The 16,476-nt window shown below is 53.9% G+C and overlaps 1 protein-coding gene across 1 annotated transcript; it reads right to left on the bottom strand.

Moving 5' to 3' along the window:
• Positions 1–13,899: 13,899 nt before the first annotated feature.
• RPRM (reprimo, TP53 dependent G2 arrest mediator homolog) lies at positions 13,900–14,568 on the bottom strand. The gene has a single exon (XM_058840093.1). It carries the CDS (start codon positions 14,440–14,442, stop codon positions 13,975–13,977), a length of 468 nt encoding a protein of 155 aa, XP_058696076.1. The 5' UTR covers positions 14,443–14,568; the 3' UTR covers positions 13,900–13,974.
• Positions 14,569–16,476: the final 1,908 nt, after the last annotated feature.

Raw genomic sequence — 16,476 nt, 5'->3', positions numbered from 1 at the left:
TTCATGGGGATATTGTTGGGAAGTGTTCTGTCTTTGCTCTGGAGCCAGGCTGGGAGAGCTGGGAATGTTCCCCTGGAGAGGGGAAGGATCCAGGGAGAGCTGGGAATGTTCTCCTGGAGAAGGGAAGGATCCAGGGAGAGCTGGGAATGTTCCCCTGGAGAAGGGAAGGATCCAGGGAGAGCTGGGAATGTTCCCCTGGAGAAGGGAAGGATCCAGGGAGAGCTGGGAATGTTCCCCTGGAGAAGGGAAGGATCCAGGGAGAGCTGGGAATGTTCCCCTGGAGAAGGGAAGGATCCAGGGAGAGCTCGGAGCCCCTTGCAGGGCCTAATCCCATCCCATTGCATGGGCAGGGACAGCTCCCACCATCCCAGGCTGCTCCAGACCGGCCTTGGACGCTCCAGGGATCCAGGGGCAGCCACAGCTGCTCTGGAATTCCCAATTCCCAATATCCCACCCATCCCTGCCCTCTGGCACTGGGAGCCGTTCCCTGGCTCCTGTCCCTCCATCCCTTGTCCCCAGTCCCTCTCCAGCTCTCCTGGAGCCCCTCCAGGCCCTGCAAGGGGCTCTGAGCTCTCCCTGGACAGATTTGTTCATTCCCAAAATTCTGAACACAGTTCTCACAAATCCAAATGAGATTTCCTCCATTTTCCTGGGATACAAAAAACCAGGCAAGGCCCTGTTTTGTCATGACTAATCCAAGGGGATACGGGAAAACTCCCCCTCAAAAATTGGGGTTTTGAGGCCCTTCCCACCCTGGGAACAGCTCCCAGAAACTTTCCTTCCCTGGGAATTCTGCACAGCCACTTCCTGCTCCCTCTTCCTGCAGGGACCCTTTTTCCTTCTGCATCAGAATCGTTCCAAATCCATAAAAAAAATCAAATTCAAAGATGCAAATCAATGGCTAAAAGGTAAATATTCCCTGAGCCGGTATTCCCTGGGTGGCAGGAACGGGATATTTTTAAACCAAAGGAAAGATGTTTGGGAAAAGCTCCATATGTTAATGAGAGCTGATTGGTTCCGGACTTAATTAGGGATGGGAGCAGGGGAGCCTGAGTGACATCTGTTACTTCCTTCGCTAACTCTTGAGATTTGCCATGGATGTCACTTCAGGAGAAGCTCATTCCTGAGGTGATTCTTCCCAGAGAAATATTTGGATGGTTTGAAAAGGAATAACGGGATTGGCTCTTTTGGGAATTGGAGGCGGTGCTGGAATATTTGAGATTTTGCTGGGTTTGTGCCGGGGGTGTCCATCCAGGTGTGTTTTTATTGGAGTGTCCCAAGGGGAGAAATGTTATCCCAAAAGCTGGATTTAATCCCTTCCTCAGCCAGGCTGGAAAAGACTCAGATTCCATGGAATTTATGGGATGGTTTGGGGTGGAAGGGACCATAAATCCCATTTATTTCCCTCCCTGCTGTGGCAGGGACAGATCTCACCATCCCAGGCTGCTCCAACCTCACCTCGGACACTTCCAGGGATCCAGGGGCAGCCAGAGCTGCTCTGGGAATACCAGCCCAGCTCTCCCCACCCTCCCAGCCAGGAATTCCTTCCCAAAATCCAACCCAAATCCACCCTTTTCCAGTGGGAAGCCATTCCCTGTGTCCTGCCCATTATCCTGGAGGACTTTTCCGGCCTAAACCATCCCACAATTCCATGAAACAACAATAAATCCTTGCTGAGGGGAGCTGTGTTTGCCAGGATAAAACCCTGGAGCTTCCAGTGGGGCTGGAATTCCCTAAAATTGGGGAGAGCAGCTGGAAGCACTCGGAGCTCAAAGCTTTGAAACACCATTTTCCCCTCTCTCCCGTTACATCTCGATAAAAAGCTGGAGAGGAGCTGCTCAAATGAGATCCCAGCTGGAAAATTTGGCATGGGAAGGAAAATTTGGCCCATTTCGTCTGCACGCATTAGATCCGAGAGTAGCTGGGATGTTTCCATGGAATGTTTACAACTCCGTGTTTACAACTCCATGTAAAACGAATGTTCCTTTCCTACCCGAGCCTCCCAAACTCGACAAAATAATTCCAGTTGGGAAAGAAAGGATTTCTAGGAGTGCAGAGCTGGGAATCTGCTCTCCAAAATTCGGGGGTTCCCCAAATCCCTGTTTTCTTCCAGGAGTTTTCAGCAGAGCCCAGATGGGAAATCTTTGTTTGGATGAGAAATTTTGGTGCTGGAGAAAAATCTTGGAGATTTCCAAGACAAGGAAGAGAAATCCTTGTTTTCCACTGAACCATCCTTTTGGAGTGCTGAATTTTCAGGGAATTTTTGCCGGTTTCATTTTAGGGAAAGAGGAGCTCTGTGGGTAAATCGACCTCCCCCTATTCCGTGGGATGTGCATTTGGGATAACAACTTGTTTCTTTCCAGGATTTCACATCCAGTGTGTGAAGTTTTGGGAGTTTTCCTTCCTTGTTGAGAGTTTTCCTTCCCATATTTTTGTTTTTGTTCCCATATTAGTTTTCCTTGTGGGAGTTTTCTTCCCATATTTTGGTGTCCAAGATTCCCTGGATTTGTCACCAAACGCAGAATTAGCGGGAATCGCTGTGTTCATCCCACACCATGGAACGGTTTTTGGGAATGATTTCTGTCCAAAGGCCCAGCTCACAGCACAGGGACATTTGGGATCTCTTTTCCATTGGAATGGGGAATTCATGGAATGTTCTCTGCCTGTGAGGGAGGCAGGTTTGGTTGGAAGCCGAGAGGAGCCGCTCTCTCTGCCCCATCCGCTGCTTCCACCTCTTGGCATTCCTGCTTTTTGCAGGAAAAGCAGAGCTTGGCCGGCTCTTCCCAGGTGAAGATCCAAGATCCCAGACTTCCATGAGGTGAAATTCCCGGGAGGAATGAGGGAAGAGCAGCTCTCAGCTCCAGCATCCATCATCCCCAGGAGGGGAAGGAGCGCGTTTGGAAGGGGCTGGCGCCGGCCCAGAGGTGACTCCTGGAAAAAGCTGATCCAAGGGATTTAGGGATGAGGAGCCTGGAAAAAGCCGATCCAAGGGATTTAGGGATGAGGAGCTTTTGCAGAGTCCGGCCTGGCTGATCCCAAATCACCTTGGGCCTGGGATATGCTTTCAGCTCTTGGTGCCATCTGGGAATGCAGCAGGAGGGATCTCCAGGATTCCAGTGCCGGCTCAAAGCGGGAATTGCGCTGCAGATATCAGGGATGCTCCTGGAAAAGCCGTTTGGGTGGGAAGGAGGCACTGTCCCTGTGCTAGGGGAGGGGCTGCTGGGAAAAATCCTGGGAAAATTCCTGCATGGAAAAGGCTGTGAGGCGGAATTCCCATTCCTGGAGGGATTTAAAGCCCTCTGGATGCGGCACTTGGGGAGATGGGGCAGTGCTGGGCAGAGCAAGGATTGGATCTGACAAGGTCAGAAACGTCTCCCAAGTTTTCCAAGCCAGGAAAAAGTGGGAATAAAGGCAGCAGACAGGTCAGGACCTGATGATTCCCAGCGTGTTCAAAATCCAGCAGGAGCTGAATCCCCAAATATGAAAACGGCACCTGAGTGGAAAAAATATTTGGATTTTTGGGGGTTTTTTTTGCTTTTTCCAGTGGTCTTGTTTGGTTGGTTCCATCAGAAGCTCGCTCAGGCAGAGGGAAGGGAATCCAAGTCCTTCCCATGGTTACAATCGCCAAGGAAACCACTCCGGTGGTATCCAGGGCTGGAATTTCAGTTTTCCAGTTGTGTGGCTCTTGGAGAGCAGCTTAGAGAAGGAAAACTCCTCCAGCCTTCATGGATTGCTCGAATTCCTCGTCATTTTCTATCCCTTTATCCCAGAGTTTCTCCCATCCCTCTGGAGCTCCTTGGAGCTGTTGATTTTCCCTCTCTCAAAACACAGACAAATTTTAAAATATGCATGGGGACGATGGAAAAGCAGCAATTAAGGGATTCTCAGTATTCCAAATGTTTTCCAACCACCTCAGGGGTTTCCTAAAAGAATCCTTTGTTCAAATGTTTCCTTGGAATCTTTATTTCAAAGTCGGCCGCTCCAAAGGATTTCCAGAGGTTGAAAGATTTTCCCAAATAAACAGATGGTGGAAAATAATTGGAAACTATGGAAAAATCAGTGGGTTTTGTGGGAAAGCAGATTTCTGGGCCAGGGAAAATGTTGGAATGTGGTGCAAAACTACAAACAGCAGCTTTCCAGTTGTCCCAGTAAACTTTGGGATGCCTGACCTTTCCTGGATCTCTGTTATTCGTGGCAATCCTTGATTTTCCCAAATATTTTTCTGGAGGAAATCTTTCAGGAAATCTTGGGAAAACAGAGGGAATGTTGAATACAAGAGCTTTTTAAAGCCAGGAAACGAGGAGTAAAATTGGAGAATCACGGAACGGTTTGGGTTGGGAAAACCCTCTGAGGTCACCTGATCCAAAAATCCCCAGCACTTCCAAGGCCACACCCCAATCCCCAAGCGCCACATTCCCATGGATCTGGAATCCCTCCAGGAATGGGAGGGATTGGGGCAGTTGGATGCAGGGAATGGAGCCCCAGGGAATGTTTTTCCTGCTCCCTTGGCCCTGCTCTGGCATTCCAGAGTTGGATTGTGCTGGAGTGGGGATCCCACGATCTGGGACAGGGACTGGGAATCCCACGGGATTGGATCAGGAGAGGATTTGCTCCTTTGGCATTCCCTGCCTGCCACGAGGCAGGAGAGCAAGAAGGGATTAGGAAAAGGAGTCAGGAAATCCCTGGAAGTTGAATTCCAGCTGGGGCTTCAAGGTGAACAGGGAATTCCGGCTTGGATGGGAATTCAGGGGCGGTGAGGAGGCTCCTAAAGTTAAACCCAAGCTTGGAGTTAAGCCAGGCTGCAGGTGTCCCTCTGCTTCCTGAAAAACTGGATTTGGGACAGCTTTCCTGGGAATTCCGGGTTTCCCACCAGATTCCCCAAGAGGCAGCTGCATCCCTGTTTTTTTGGGAATGAATCCCTTCCCGGAGGAGGCCAGGCTGGAGCTGGGGGAGCTCAGGGACTGCAGGAACTTGGATTTGGAGGCTTTTCCAAACAACTCCTTTGTCATTCCCGTGTCTGTCCATGTGCTGTGGATCTGGATCCAGGATTTTTAATGGGCTTTGGAAGGGAGAAGATAATTCTGGATAATTATCCAGGGGAAGTTTTCAGTGCTGGAGGCCACGATCTCATCTCCATCCTCCTTCCTTCCCCATCCCTTTAAAGGAGCCTTTCCCGAGCACACGGAGTTTTTCCGACACAAACACTTCATCCCTGCTTATCAGACAGAAAACGCCAGAGAAATCACATTACATCCAGCAAAAAAGCACGGATTGGCCTCGGAGATGGATTTTGGCTATTGTTCATTTTTCTCCTGTCATAAAATCATCCATCCTTTATTTTCCCTCTATATCCCGGACAGTTCCTAATCCTGTGCTGAAGCCTGGATGACGGGAGGTGATTTTCCAGTTTAAAATGAGGTGGAAGTGAAGCCTCTGGCTCTGCAAACCTCCTGCTTTTCCTTCAGTTCCATTCATTTGCCTCCATTTCAGGTAAAAACCTCCCAGTTTTCCTTTTCCCCCTTTATTTCAGGTACAAACCTCCTGGTTTTCCTTCATTTTTCCTTTTTTCCTTTATTTATGGTGAAAATCTCCTGGTTTCCTTTCCCCCCCTTTATTTCTGGTGCAAACCTCCTGGTTTTCCTTTTCCCCCTTTATTTTCCAGAACAAACCTCCTTGTTTTCCTTTATTTTCTTTATTTTCAGTGCAAACATTTTGGTTCCCTTTTATTCTCCATTATTCCCCCCTTTTCCCCCTTTTTTCCCCCTTTGTTCCCCATTATTCCCTTTTATTCCCCTTTTTTCCCCCTTTATTCCCCTTTATTTATTCCCCTGAATTTCCCTTTATTTCCAGGTGCAAACCTCCTGATTTTCCTTTATGGGATGAGCTTTAAAGTCTGCTCCAACCCAAACCAGCCTGGAATTCCAGAATTCCACGATCCATTTCCAATCCAAGATTCCCATCCTCGTAATCCCAGAAGTTCTGCAGGTCGAGAACAACATTTGAGGGGTTGGAAAAAAAAAATCCTAATTTTTTTGGAACGAGGTGGGATTTAAGATCCTTTCCATCCCAAACCAGCCTGGAATTCCATGATCCCATCGCTCTAGCTCCTTGGAATGCTCTGAGCTGCGCTGATGAGGATGAGGGAGCTCCTGGACTCTTCCAGGAGCTTTTCCAGCACATTCCAGGCGCCTCTGGATTGCCAGGATTTGGTGTTTTGACAGGAGAACTTCCAGAATAAACGGAGGAACCTGGTCCTGGCTGGAATTTGTCACCTCCACCCCCAGCTGACCGCCCTGGCACCCCAATCCCGCCCTAAATCCGGGATGATGATCCCGATGGATGCCTTAGGAGCAGGACAAATTCCTCCCAGCCTCATCTCGGAGCGCTGGGTGGGATTGTGGCACTCCTCACTCCCTGAGCTGCTGGAGCCCGGATAAATCTGCCTTTTCCAGGCAATTAGGGAATGAATCTTGGCACAGAAAGAGCCATTCCCTCCTCGCTCCAGTGGGCAGCAAGGATGGAGCCAAGGAACCAGCTCCGGATATCCGGAATGTGCTGTGGGAATACCGGGAATAACGAGCTGTCAGCAGCACGGGGCCATTAATAACCCTTAAAACCAGCCCAGGGCTCTGGGTGCTCCTGGATTTTAGCTGGAAAACCACAGGATGTCCGTCCTTGGCAGCAGTCTGGGATGGAGAGGGATTTTCCAGCCCCTTTGGAGCCCCGCTATGGGTGTGGATGAATCCTCTGCCACCTGGGCTGGGAAAGAACCATGGAATTGTGCTTTCCTCCCTCATCCTACCTTTGCTGGATCCAGGAAAATCCCCGGGCTGAGTGCGAGGTTCTGGTTTATCCCAGAGCGTGCTGGTGTTGGGTCAGGAGGTGCAGTCATTCCCATCTCCCAAAAAATGGGAGTATCCAGCTGGGAAAGAGCCACCGGCACCGGAGCTGTGCCAGCTCTGGGGTGAGACAGCCCAGGGAACCTCTGGGGCAGCTGGGAACAGCTCCAGGATCCAAGGGGAGGGACCCTGAGGGGCTGGAGCGTGGCCAGGGAAGGGAACGGAGCTGGGAAGGGTCTGGAGAATTCCTGAGGGAGCTGGGAAGGGTCTGGAGAATTCCTGAGGGAGCTGGGAAGGGGCTGGAGAATTCCTGAGGGAGCTGGGAAGGGGCTGGAGAATTGCTGAGGGAGCTGGGAAGGGGCTGGAGAATTCCTGAGGGAGCTGGGAAGGGGCTGGAGAATTGCTGAGGGAGCTGGGAAGGGGCTGAGCCTGGAGCAAAGGAGGATCCCGAGGGATCTTTTCCCTCTCTGGAATTCCCTGGCAGGAGGGATTTGGGGACAATTCCATCATGGGAAGGGTTTTCCAGCCCTGGCACAGCTGCCCAGGGTGGAATCCCCATCCCTGGGAGTGTTCCCGACCCTGTGGATGTGGCTCTTGGGAAAGGGCTCCTGGTGCTCGTTCAGGTCTTTTCCAGCCTAAACAATTCCATGATTTTCTATCAAGTCCCCAGACCTGCCATGAATTCCCAGACCTTTCCCCTGTTCCACAGCCCAGAGCTGCTGTTCCAGGTCTCTCCAAGCCTTTAATCCAATTAATCCACAGCTCCTCCATGGCACAAACGGAGCTCCCTGGAAGCTTTGAGCTCTTTTTATAGCAAAACTCATCATTTTTCCCGAAACCCTCACTTTAATTAATGTCTGGATTTTCCTTTGTGTCCAAGCAATGACCAAGGTCAGGGCTCATTAGCTAATTCCTGCTGGCCTCCATTTCCCAATAACATCCTCTTTTTTTTCCCAAGGGAATTCATTCCCCAGTTAAAGGATATCCCGTGGATTGGCTTTGTTCCAGCTGTAATTCCCGTGTCAAAATGGCCCTGATGCCGTTGGAAAAGGGCAGAAAGGGATGGGAAGTGCATGGAACATATAAAGAGAATTAAGGATTCATGTTTCCCTCTCTGCTGACATTCCAAGGGGGTTTGACACATGGAATTAGGGATTATTTGCAGCTGGGATCCCACATTCCACACTCCTTTCCATTTCTCTGTCCAAGGCCACGTGTTTTTATTTTGTGGATTTATTTCTTCATAACTTTTGCAGATTCCTGGTGATTTTTGTTCCTCTCCCTTCCCGGTTCATTGGTGATATCCCAGTGGGATTTCCAGCTTCCGTTATCCAGGACTACGAATCCATCATTTATTTCATGGCACATTCACAAATACAGCCCCAAACAAACCTGGGAACTCCTGTGTGAGGTTTTCATCCACATTTGCATTTCTCCCGCTGTAAAATCATCCCTTAATTCCTCTTAGGCCCAATATCCGTGGATGAATCCTCATGTTCCTCACTTCAGCTCCTTGGATATTGCTGGAGACAGGGAAAAGTCCCCGCACCATCTCCTTCATCCCAACTCCATTTATTCAATCCTGATTCCATCTTCTTCATCCTGGCTCCATCTCCTTCATCTGCATCTCCTCCATCCCCATCTCCTTCATCCCTGCTCCATCTCCTCCATCCCTACTCCATTTATTTAATCCTGATTCCATCTCCTCCATCCCTGCTCCATGTCCTTAATCCCTGCTCCATCTCCTCCATCCCTACTCCATTTATTTAATCCTGATTCCATTTCCTCCATCCCTGCTCTATCCCTGCTCCATCTCCTCCATCCCTGCTCCATTTATTTAATCCTGATTCCATCTCCTCCATCCCTGCTCCATGTCCTTAATCCCTGCTCCATCTCCTCCATCCCAGCTTCATTTATTTAATCCTGATTCCATCTCCTTCATATCCCAGCTCCATCATCTCTGTCTCCTCCATTCCTGCTCCAACTCCTCCATCCTTGCTCTATTTATTTAATCCTGATTCCATCTTCTTCATCCTGGCTCCATCTCCTTCATCCCTACTCCATCTCCTCCATCCCTGCTCCATCTCCTCCATCCTTGCTCCATTTCCATCTCCTCCATCCCCATCTCCTCCATCCCTGCTCCATCTCCTCCATCCTGACTCCATTTGTTGAATCCTGATTCCATCTCCTCCATCCCTGCTCCATTCCCATCTCCTCCATCCCTGCTCCATCTCCTCCATCCCTGCTCCATCTCCTCCATCCCCATCTCCTTGGTCCCGGCTCCATCTCCTGCATCCTGACTCCATTTGTTGAATCCTGATTCCATCTCCTCCATCCCTGCTCCATCTCCTGCATGCCTGCTCCATCCCCTCCATCCCTGCTCCATCTCCTCCATCCCTGCTCCATCTCCTGCATGCCTGCTCCATCTCCTCCATCCCTGCTCCATCTCCTCCATCCCCGCTCCATCTCCTCCATCCCTGCTCCATCTCCTGCATGCCTGCTCCATCCCCTCCATCCCTGCTCCATCTCCTCCATCCTTGCTCCATTTCCATCTCCTCCATCCCCATCTCCTCCATCCCTGCTCCATCTCCCGTCCCTGGTTGCTCCAGGCTCGGTGGAGACGCTTCCCAAGCAGCGGTGAGGAGTGTGGGATGGTGGAGCTCCCGACGGTTATTCCAGCTGGAATAACAGCCGGGACAGTGATGGATTGCTTCGTGTCTTTGTCATACCAGGTGCTCCTGGCGCTGTTTTTCCACAGGCTAAAAATACATCCCAGAACTGCGGGATGGGTCCCGAGCTGCCCCTGGCAGAACTGATGGATCTGCTCTGACTCCCGCCGGTTCCCATCTCCAGAGGAAACGATAAAAAATATCGGATTTTAGGCATGAAATAATAAAGGTGTCCATAAAAAAACTCCTCAGATCCCTGTAAATGCATCAGTGCTCATGGGATAAGTAATGGAATTATGGGATGGAAAAAACATCCCATTCCACACATTACATGGGCAGGGACAGCTCCCACCATCCCAGGCTGCTCCAAGCCCCATCCAACCCAGCCTTGGGCACTGCCAGGGATCCAGGGGCAGCCACAGCTGCTCTGGGAATTCCAGCCCAGCCAGGAATTCCCAATATCCCAAGATCCATCCCTGCCCTCTGGCACTGGGAGCCATTCCCTGGCTCCTGTCCCTCCATCCCTTGTCCCCAGTCCCTCTCCAGCTCTCCTGGAGCCCCTTCAGGCCCTGCAAGGGGCTCTGAGCTCTCCCTGGATCCTTCCCTTCTCCAAGGGAACATTCCCAGCTCTCCCTGGATCCTTCCCTTCTCCAGGAGAACATTCCCAGCTCTCCCTGGATCCTTTCCTTCTCCAGGAGAACATTCCCAGCTCTCCCAGCCCGGCTCCATATTCCAGAGGGAACAAATTCAATATCCACTAGTATTCCTTGGTCTGGAATTCAGTTCAGTGATGGGAGATGATGCTGTTGTTAAAATTCCACCTTGGAGGACTCTCGGATTTTGGGATGAGAAAAACCAACCCTTAATTCCAAAGGGTGCCCGAACACTTTAAAATAATTCCTGCAACTCCAGAATCTGGGAATTCCAATCCCAGGCTCAGGGGTTGGGAATTGGCTGCAGAAATTTGGCTCCAAAAATCCAATTTTGGGACAGGAACTCCAAACCTCAGTTCTGGAGCTGGCACAGCTGGATTCTCTCCCAAAGGAATTGGAAGAGAGGCTGTCCCCCCTGGCTGGAGCAGCAATTCCCGCTGGGATCGATGGGATCCGATCCATTCATGGACACAAACAGGCCTGGGAGGAGGAGCAGCCCTGCTAATGAGCCGCTCGTTAATGAGCATTAATGGGCTCCTGGTAATGAGGGGCCTGGATGAATGTTGGGATTTTACAAGTGGGATCTCAGCTGAATATTGGGAATTTTAGGAGGGGTTCCCAGCTGAATACTGGGATTTTTAAAGTGGATTTCCAGGTGAATATTGGGATTTTTAGGAGATGTTTCCAGGTGAATATTGGGATTTTTAGGAGAGGTTTCCAGGTGAATATTGGGATTTTTAGGGAACATCCTTCCATTAAGAGTTGCCAGCCCCAGAGCTGCAGGATCCAGGAATGGATTCCATTCGGAATAAGAGATATTAAAGCGAATCAGGAGCTGCTCTGTCCCTACAAAGCTTTCCCTTTTCAGCTCCAGATGAACTTTGGGCACAGATTTTCCTGGTTGGAGCCGAGCTGCTTTAAAAATCAATGGGAATTTGGCCTGGATGTGGAATGGGGATTAACCCCTCCAGTCTCAGCCTGGCTGAGCTGCCCAGGCGCTCCTTGCCCTCATCCCCAGCTGGGGCTGGACGCCGATTCCCGAAAAGAGGTGGGAAATGGAAAATGAAAAGCACGGAGCCATCCCCAGGGATGCTCCAGGAGGGTTTTTAATGGATTTCTCCTGGTGAGAAACCGAGCCAGCCTCATCCCAGGCGCCGCCTGGCTCCGGAAGGATCCGCGGCACTTTGGAGCTGGAAGAGGAAGATCCGTGATTTCTCTTCCCATTCCTGCAGGGAAGCGCAGGCCAGGATCCAGAGGGGAGTTGGGTGGGTTTATTCCCAGGAGAGGTTTTTTCCCGGGGTTTTCCAGCTGGGAGCTGAGCACTGAGGGACCTCAAGCTCTGGGATTTAATCCATAAAAATGTTAAAATGATGTCATGCCTGTGGAGACAGGAGTTAGGAATTCAGGAGGCCTGAGGTCCAACCTTGACTCTGGGAAAGTCACACTGGAGATTTGTATTGCTGTACTCCAGCAGAATTCCAAATATTCCATGAGGAATTCCTGTTCTTCTCGGGGCTGCAGGGAATTTTTGGGTGTTGTGCCCTCCAGAACAGCCCTAAAGAATCCCAGACTTGTTGATCCCACAAATTCTTCCTGCAGCTTTCCAGGTGTTCTCCTAAAAATGATGGGAGCAGCTGGAAAATCTCTGTTCCCGGTGAGGTTCCTGCTCCTCTTCAACCCAAAAATGTGGGATCGAGGTGATCCCAGAGTCTGAGAGGCTCTTCCTGCCCTTCCCTCTCCCTGCCCATGCACAGGTTATAAATATCCCATCTGTTCTCCTCGCCAATTCCCAAATTCCCACGGGACAGAGGGAGAGGGGCCCAATTCCCGTGGGATCCCATGGATGTGCTGGATGTGTCCCAACATCACCCAGCAGGAAAAGCCCTTTTCCCAACATTTCCCTGCCTCAAACGAGGGATGTTTTTAGGGATTAGAGGCACAAACGCTGGATTAGAGTGGGGGCATCTTGGATTGAGGCTGAAAATCCCACAATTTTAGGTCAGAACCGGGAGTTTGCCTTGGCTTGGAATTCCAGTGTTGGGAAAAGCTGTGGCTCCTGGCAAAGGTTAATTGTGTTCCACCCTAAGCATTCCCTGTAATTAATAAAGGATTCCTGATGGATTAACTCCCCCAAAGCGCCCGAGCGTGCCAGGATTGGGGAATGCTGTTGTTTTCCACATCTTTCCCCAAAATATTCCAGTTAAACAGCTGGAAATGCTTTGGAATGACTGACACCTCTCTATTTCTGCTCCCTCTTACGTGTCATCCGAAAATCCCTCTTTTCCTAACGTTCCTCTGGCACTCAAGGGTAAAAAAAGGGGAATTTTGGATGAATTTCTGCAGCCGGTTCATGCGGGATGCCTTGGGAGCGTTTCTGTCCCGTGGTTCCCGATCCAGGGTGTGTTTGTTCCCGGGAGAACAGGCAGATCTGTTCTTTGTCTTTCCCTAAACGCGGCTGGAAATGAGGGATCGCCGCCGAGATTCCTGCCGGGCTCAGGGAATTGATTCCATGGGGATGCTCTGCTTTGGCTCAGCCTCTCCCACAAGCGCCTCTGGCAGCTCCAGCTTTTCCCACCCCCTTCCAGCCCAGCTGGAAATGGATTTCACCTTTTCCATCCCCAATTTAAACTCCTGATTACCTCTCCTAGGGGTGCCCATAAAATCCCGGGAGCTCGGCCATCTCCAACCTCCGGGATAAACCAGGGAGCTCCAAAAAGCTTCCAGCGCTAAAACCGCGGACAATCAATATTTCCCAGCGGGAATTTGGGTGTCGGGAGAGCGATTTTCCCGGAGTCTCTGCGTCCCCATCCCGCTGCCGGGATTCCCGGGAAGCGCTTCTGGCGCTCCTACTCCTCCCGCAGCCGATGTGGACGCACGGATTTATCCCGAGGAGCCCCCGGGAATGGGCGGAACAGCTCGGGAAGCTCCCACGGGAAGATCCCTGAGGAGGGAACGGACGGAGAAATCCCAATCCCGTGGGAGCAGCGGCTTCTCCCTCCCTGGGATGCGCCCGCGCGGAGTCACCTGTTGGTCCGGCTTTTAGCTGAGATAATAAAACCTGGAATTGGTGCTTTCCCAGAGCCCAAATTCTCGCTGTGCTCCCGGCCAGCGGGATCCAGCCGAGCCGGGCTGGGTGTTTTCCCTGGCCACAGCCGCGATCCAGGGGCAGGAACGCAATTCCCGCATCTTCCCGGCCGCAGGGATGCGGGTCCCGCCTTCAGCCAGCCGCGGGGGCTGGAAAAGCGCTGGAAAAGCGCTGGAAAAGCCCTGGAAAAGGGAACTTTTAGCCCGGCTGGAGGGGAAATGCCGCCCGGACGGGCCGCGGGGGACAGGGAAAGCTTCATCCCGGGCGCTCCCCGCTCCCGTCCGCCGCATCCCGGGACTGGCAGGCGGGAGGGAATGGGAATGGGAATGGGAATGGGAATGGGAATGGGAATGGGAATGGGAATGAGGCGGACGGAATAAGGAGCCCAGACCTGTTGCCATCAGAGCACGCTTTACTTCGGCAGCCGCGGGCGGCGGGACCGGACCGGACCGGACCGGGCCGGGATGGGCGGCTCCGGCCACCCCGAGCATCTCCCGAGCTCCGGCGTGCCGGGATCCATTCGCCCGATGTTTTTCAGGAGGAAAAGCTCCAAGCCGACCCCGCGCGTCCGCGGGCGGTCGGTCTGGCGGTCAGTCCGGCGGTCGGTCCGGGGGTCTGTCCGGCGGTCGGTCCAGCGGTCGGTCCGGCGGTCGGTCCGGCGGTCGGTCCGGCCAGCCTTGCGGTCGGTCCGGGGGTCAGTCCGGCTGTCGGTCCGGCCAGCCCTGCGGTCAGTACGGCCCCACCACCACCGCCTCCACCTCCTTGGACGGGCGGCGGTCCTTGACCAGAAAGTTGATCATGCCCTCGGACTTGATGAGGAGGTTGCAGCCGAGGAAGAAGATGCCGAAGGCCACGGTGAGGGCCAGCACGCACATGACGGCGATCTGCACCACTCTCATGATGTACAGGCTGCGCTCCTCGGCCGCGCCGCTGCCGTCGGTCACCACGGAGGCTGCGGTGCAGCAGCGCAGCGCCCGCTCCAGCTCCAGCGCCGCTCCCCCGGCCCCCTCCAGCAGCCCCGCCGCCGCCGAGGAGCCGTTCGGGGCCTCCGGGAGCCCCAGCGAGCCGTTCATCCCCGCCGGGAGCCCCAGCGAGCCGTTCATCCCCGCCGGGAGCCCCAGCGAGCCGTTCATCCCCGCCGGGAGCCCCAGCGAGCCGCGGAGCCCCCCCGGCAGCCCCGCCGCCGAGCCGTTCATCCCCGCCGCCGCCGCATGCAGGCGGCCCCAGGCGGGCCGGGCCGAGCCGTGCCGAGCCCAGCGGGGCCGGACCGAGCCGTGCCGAGCCCAGGCGAGCCCAGCCTGGCCGCTCCCTGCTCCCCGGCCGGCACCGCCCGCTCCGCCCCGCTCCGCCCCGCGGGGCAGCCGGGGAGGGACCGGGATGGGCTGGGAGGGGGAGAGGGGAGGGGAGAGGGGCGGGAGGGAGGGAGGGAGGGAGGTGAAGAAGGGAGGAGAGAGGGGGAGAGGGGAGTGGAGAAGGTTTGGGGATGGAGGGAGGGAGGGGAAAGGGTTTGGGGTGGGAGAGGGAAAAGAGAGGGGAGAGGGGTTGGGAGGAGGGGGAGAGGGGGAGAAGGGAGGGGAGAGGGCTGGGGAGGGAGGGGATGGGGAGGGAGGGGAGCAATAGAGGGAGGGTTGAGATGGGGAGGGAGGGGCAGAAGGGAGGGAAGAGGGGTTGGAGGGAGAGAAGGGAGAGAAGGGAGTGGAGAAGATTTGGGAAGGGAGAGGGAGGGTTTGGGGTGGGAGAGGGAAAAGGGAGGGGAGAGGGGTTGGAGGGATGGAGGAAGGGTCTGGGTGGGAACGGGAAGGAGGGAGGGGTTTTGGGGAGACAGAAGAGGCGAAAGGGTCGGGAAGGGGAGCGGCTTTGAGTGGGATCTTTGGGAATCGGGATGGGGGGTCAGGAAAAGGGAGAGGGCGGCGGTTTTGGGAAGAGGGTCCGGCAGGGAAAAGGTTCGGGAAGGAGGGAGGGAGGGGGGTGGGGAGGGGCTCAGGGTGTGGCGAGGGGAGGATTTGGGGATCAGGAGAATGGGATTGGGGGCTTGGAGAGCTGGGGTGGGGCAAGGGGGGAATGGGTTTGGAGAGGGATGAGGAGGGGGATTTCGGGAACGGAGGGATTTGGAGGAATGGGAGAGCAGGAGTTTTGCCCGTGGGATTTGGCAAAAGGATTTCAGGGATGGGCTTTCCAAAAGGAGGGGGATTTGGGAAGCGGCTCAGAGGGAATGGGGTTTGGGAGAGCTTTTGGGGGAACTGGCAGAGATCAGATTTTGTGGGAGGGGGATTTCCCAGGTGGGTTTTAGCGGGAGCGAGCTGTGGGCTGTGCATTCCCAAGGAGTGCGGGGTGGGGAAGTGGGAGGGTTTTTTTGGGAAAACACGTTTTGGGGGAGGTTTCTGTGGTGAGGGGATGCGGGACCCGGGCTGGGAACTGCGGGAAGAGCCAGAGCCGCCCTATGGGGCTCTGTGGGCTCGGCTGGTTGAATCCCCCATTCCCAAAATTCCCCAGCCCTGTTTCCATGGAAGATCCGGCTCCAGGTGCTTTGGAGGCTTCCCGAGAACTCAGGGCAGGAGCCGCAGGAGCGGCGGCAGCCGGGTGGGACACGGGGCTGGATCCCCGCGCCCATCCCTGCCCAGCCCAGGGATCCAAACCCTTCCCACGTGCCCGGGAATTGTCGGGAATTCTCGTCCCGCTCAGCTCAGGGGAGCGCCCAGCCTCCGGTTCCCCAGGGATGATTTTGGAGGGTTGGGAAGAGCTGGAGGGTGGCGGCAGAGCCGCGCGGGGGTGGGTGTGGATCCCGGCATTCCAGCTCCTGGCATTCCCAGGGATGGGCAGCACAGCCAGTCCCGAGCGTGACTTGGGAGATTTCCTGGAGGAGAGCGTGGATGTGGAGCTGAGGGATTAACCCTGCGCTGTCCTGCCCAAGCGGGGCTGGGATCATCCCAAAAATCCCTTAGGGAATCGTGTGGGATCATCCCAAACATCCCCCAGGGATCCTGTGGGATCATCCCAAACATCCCCAGGGATCCCTGTGTGGGATCATCCCAAACATTCCCAGGGATCCCTGTGTGGGATCATCCCAAACATCCTCAGGGAATTTTGTGGGATCATCCCAAACATCCTCAGGGAGCTGTGTGGGATCTTCCCAAACATCCCCAGGGATCCTGTGAGATAATCCCAAACATTCCCAGGGATCCTGTGGGATCATCCCAAACATCCCCAGGGATTCCTGTGTGGGATCATCC

Source organism: Poecile atricapillus, chromosome 5 (assembly GCF_030490865.1).
Source record: "Poecile atricapillus isolate bPoeAtr1 chromosome 5, bPoeAtr1.hap1, whole genome shotgun sequence".
Classification (NCBI taxonomy): Eukaryota; Metazoa; Chordata; class Aves; order Passeriformes; family Paridae; genus Poecile; species Poecile atricapillus.
The sequence above is the reverse complement of the archived record's forward strand: the minus strand, read 5'-3'. Positions and strand labels throughout refer to the sequence as shown.

Bases quoted from the DNA above. Each gene is read 5' to 3' on its own strand.
- RPRM (XM_058840093.1), bottom strand. From the start codon at position 14,442: ATGAACGGCTCGGCGGCGGGGCTGCCGGGGGGGCTCCGCGGCTCGCTG.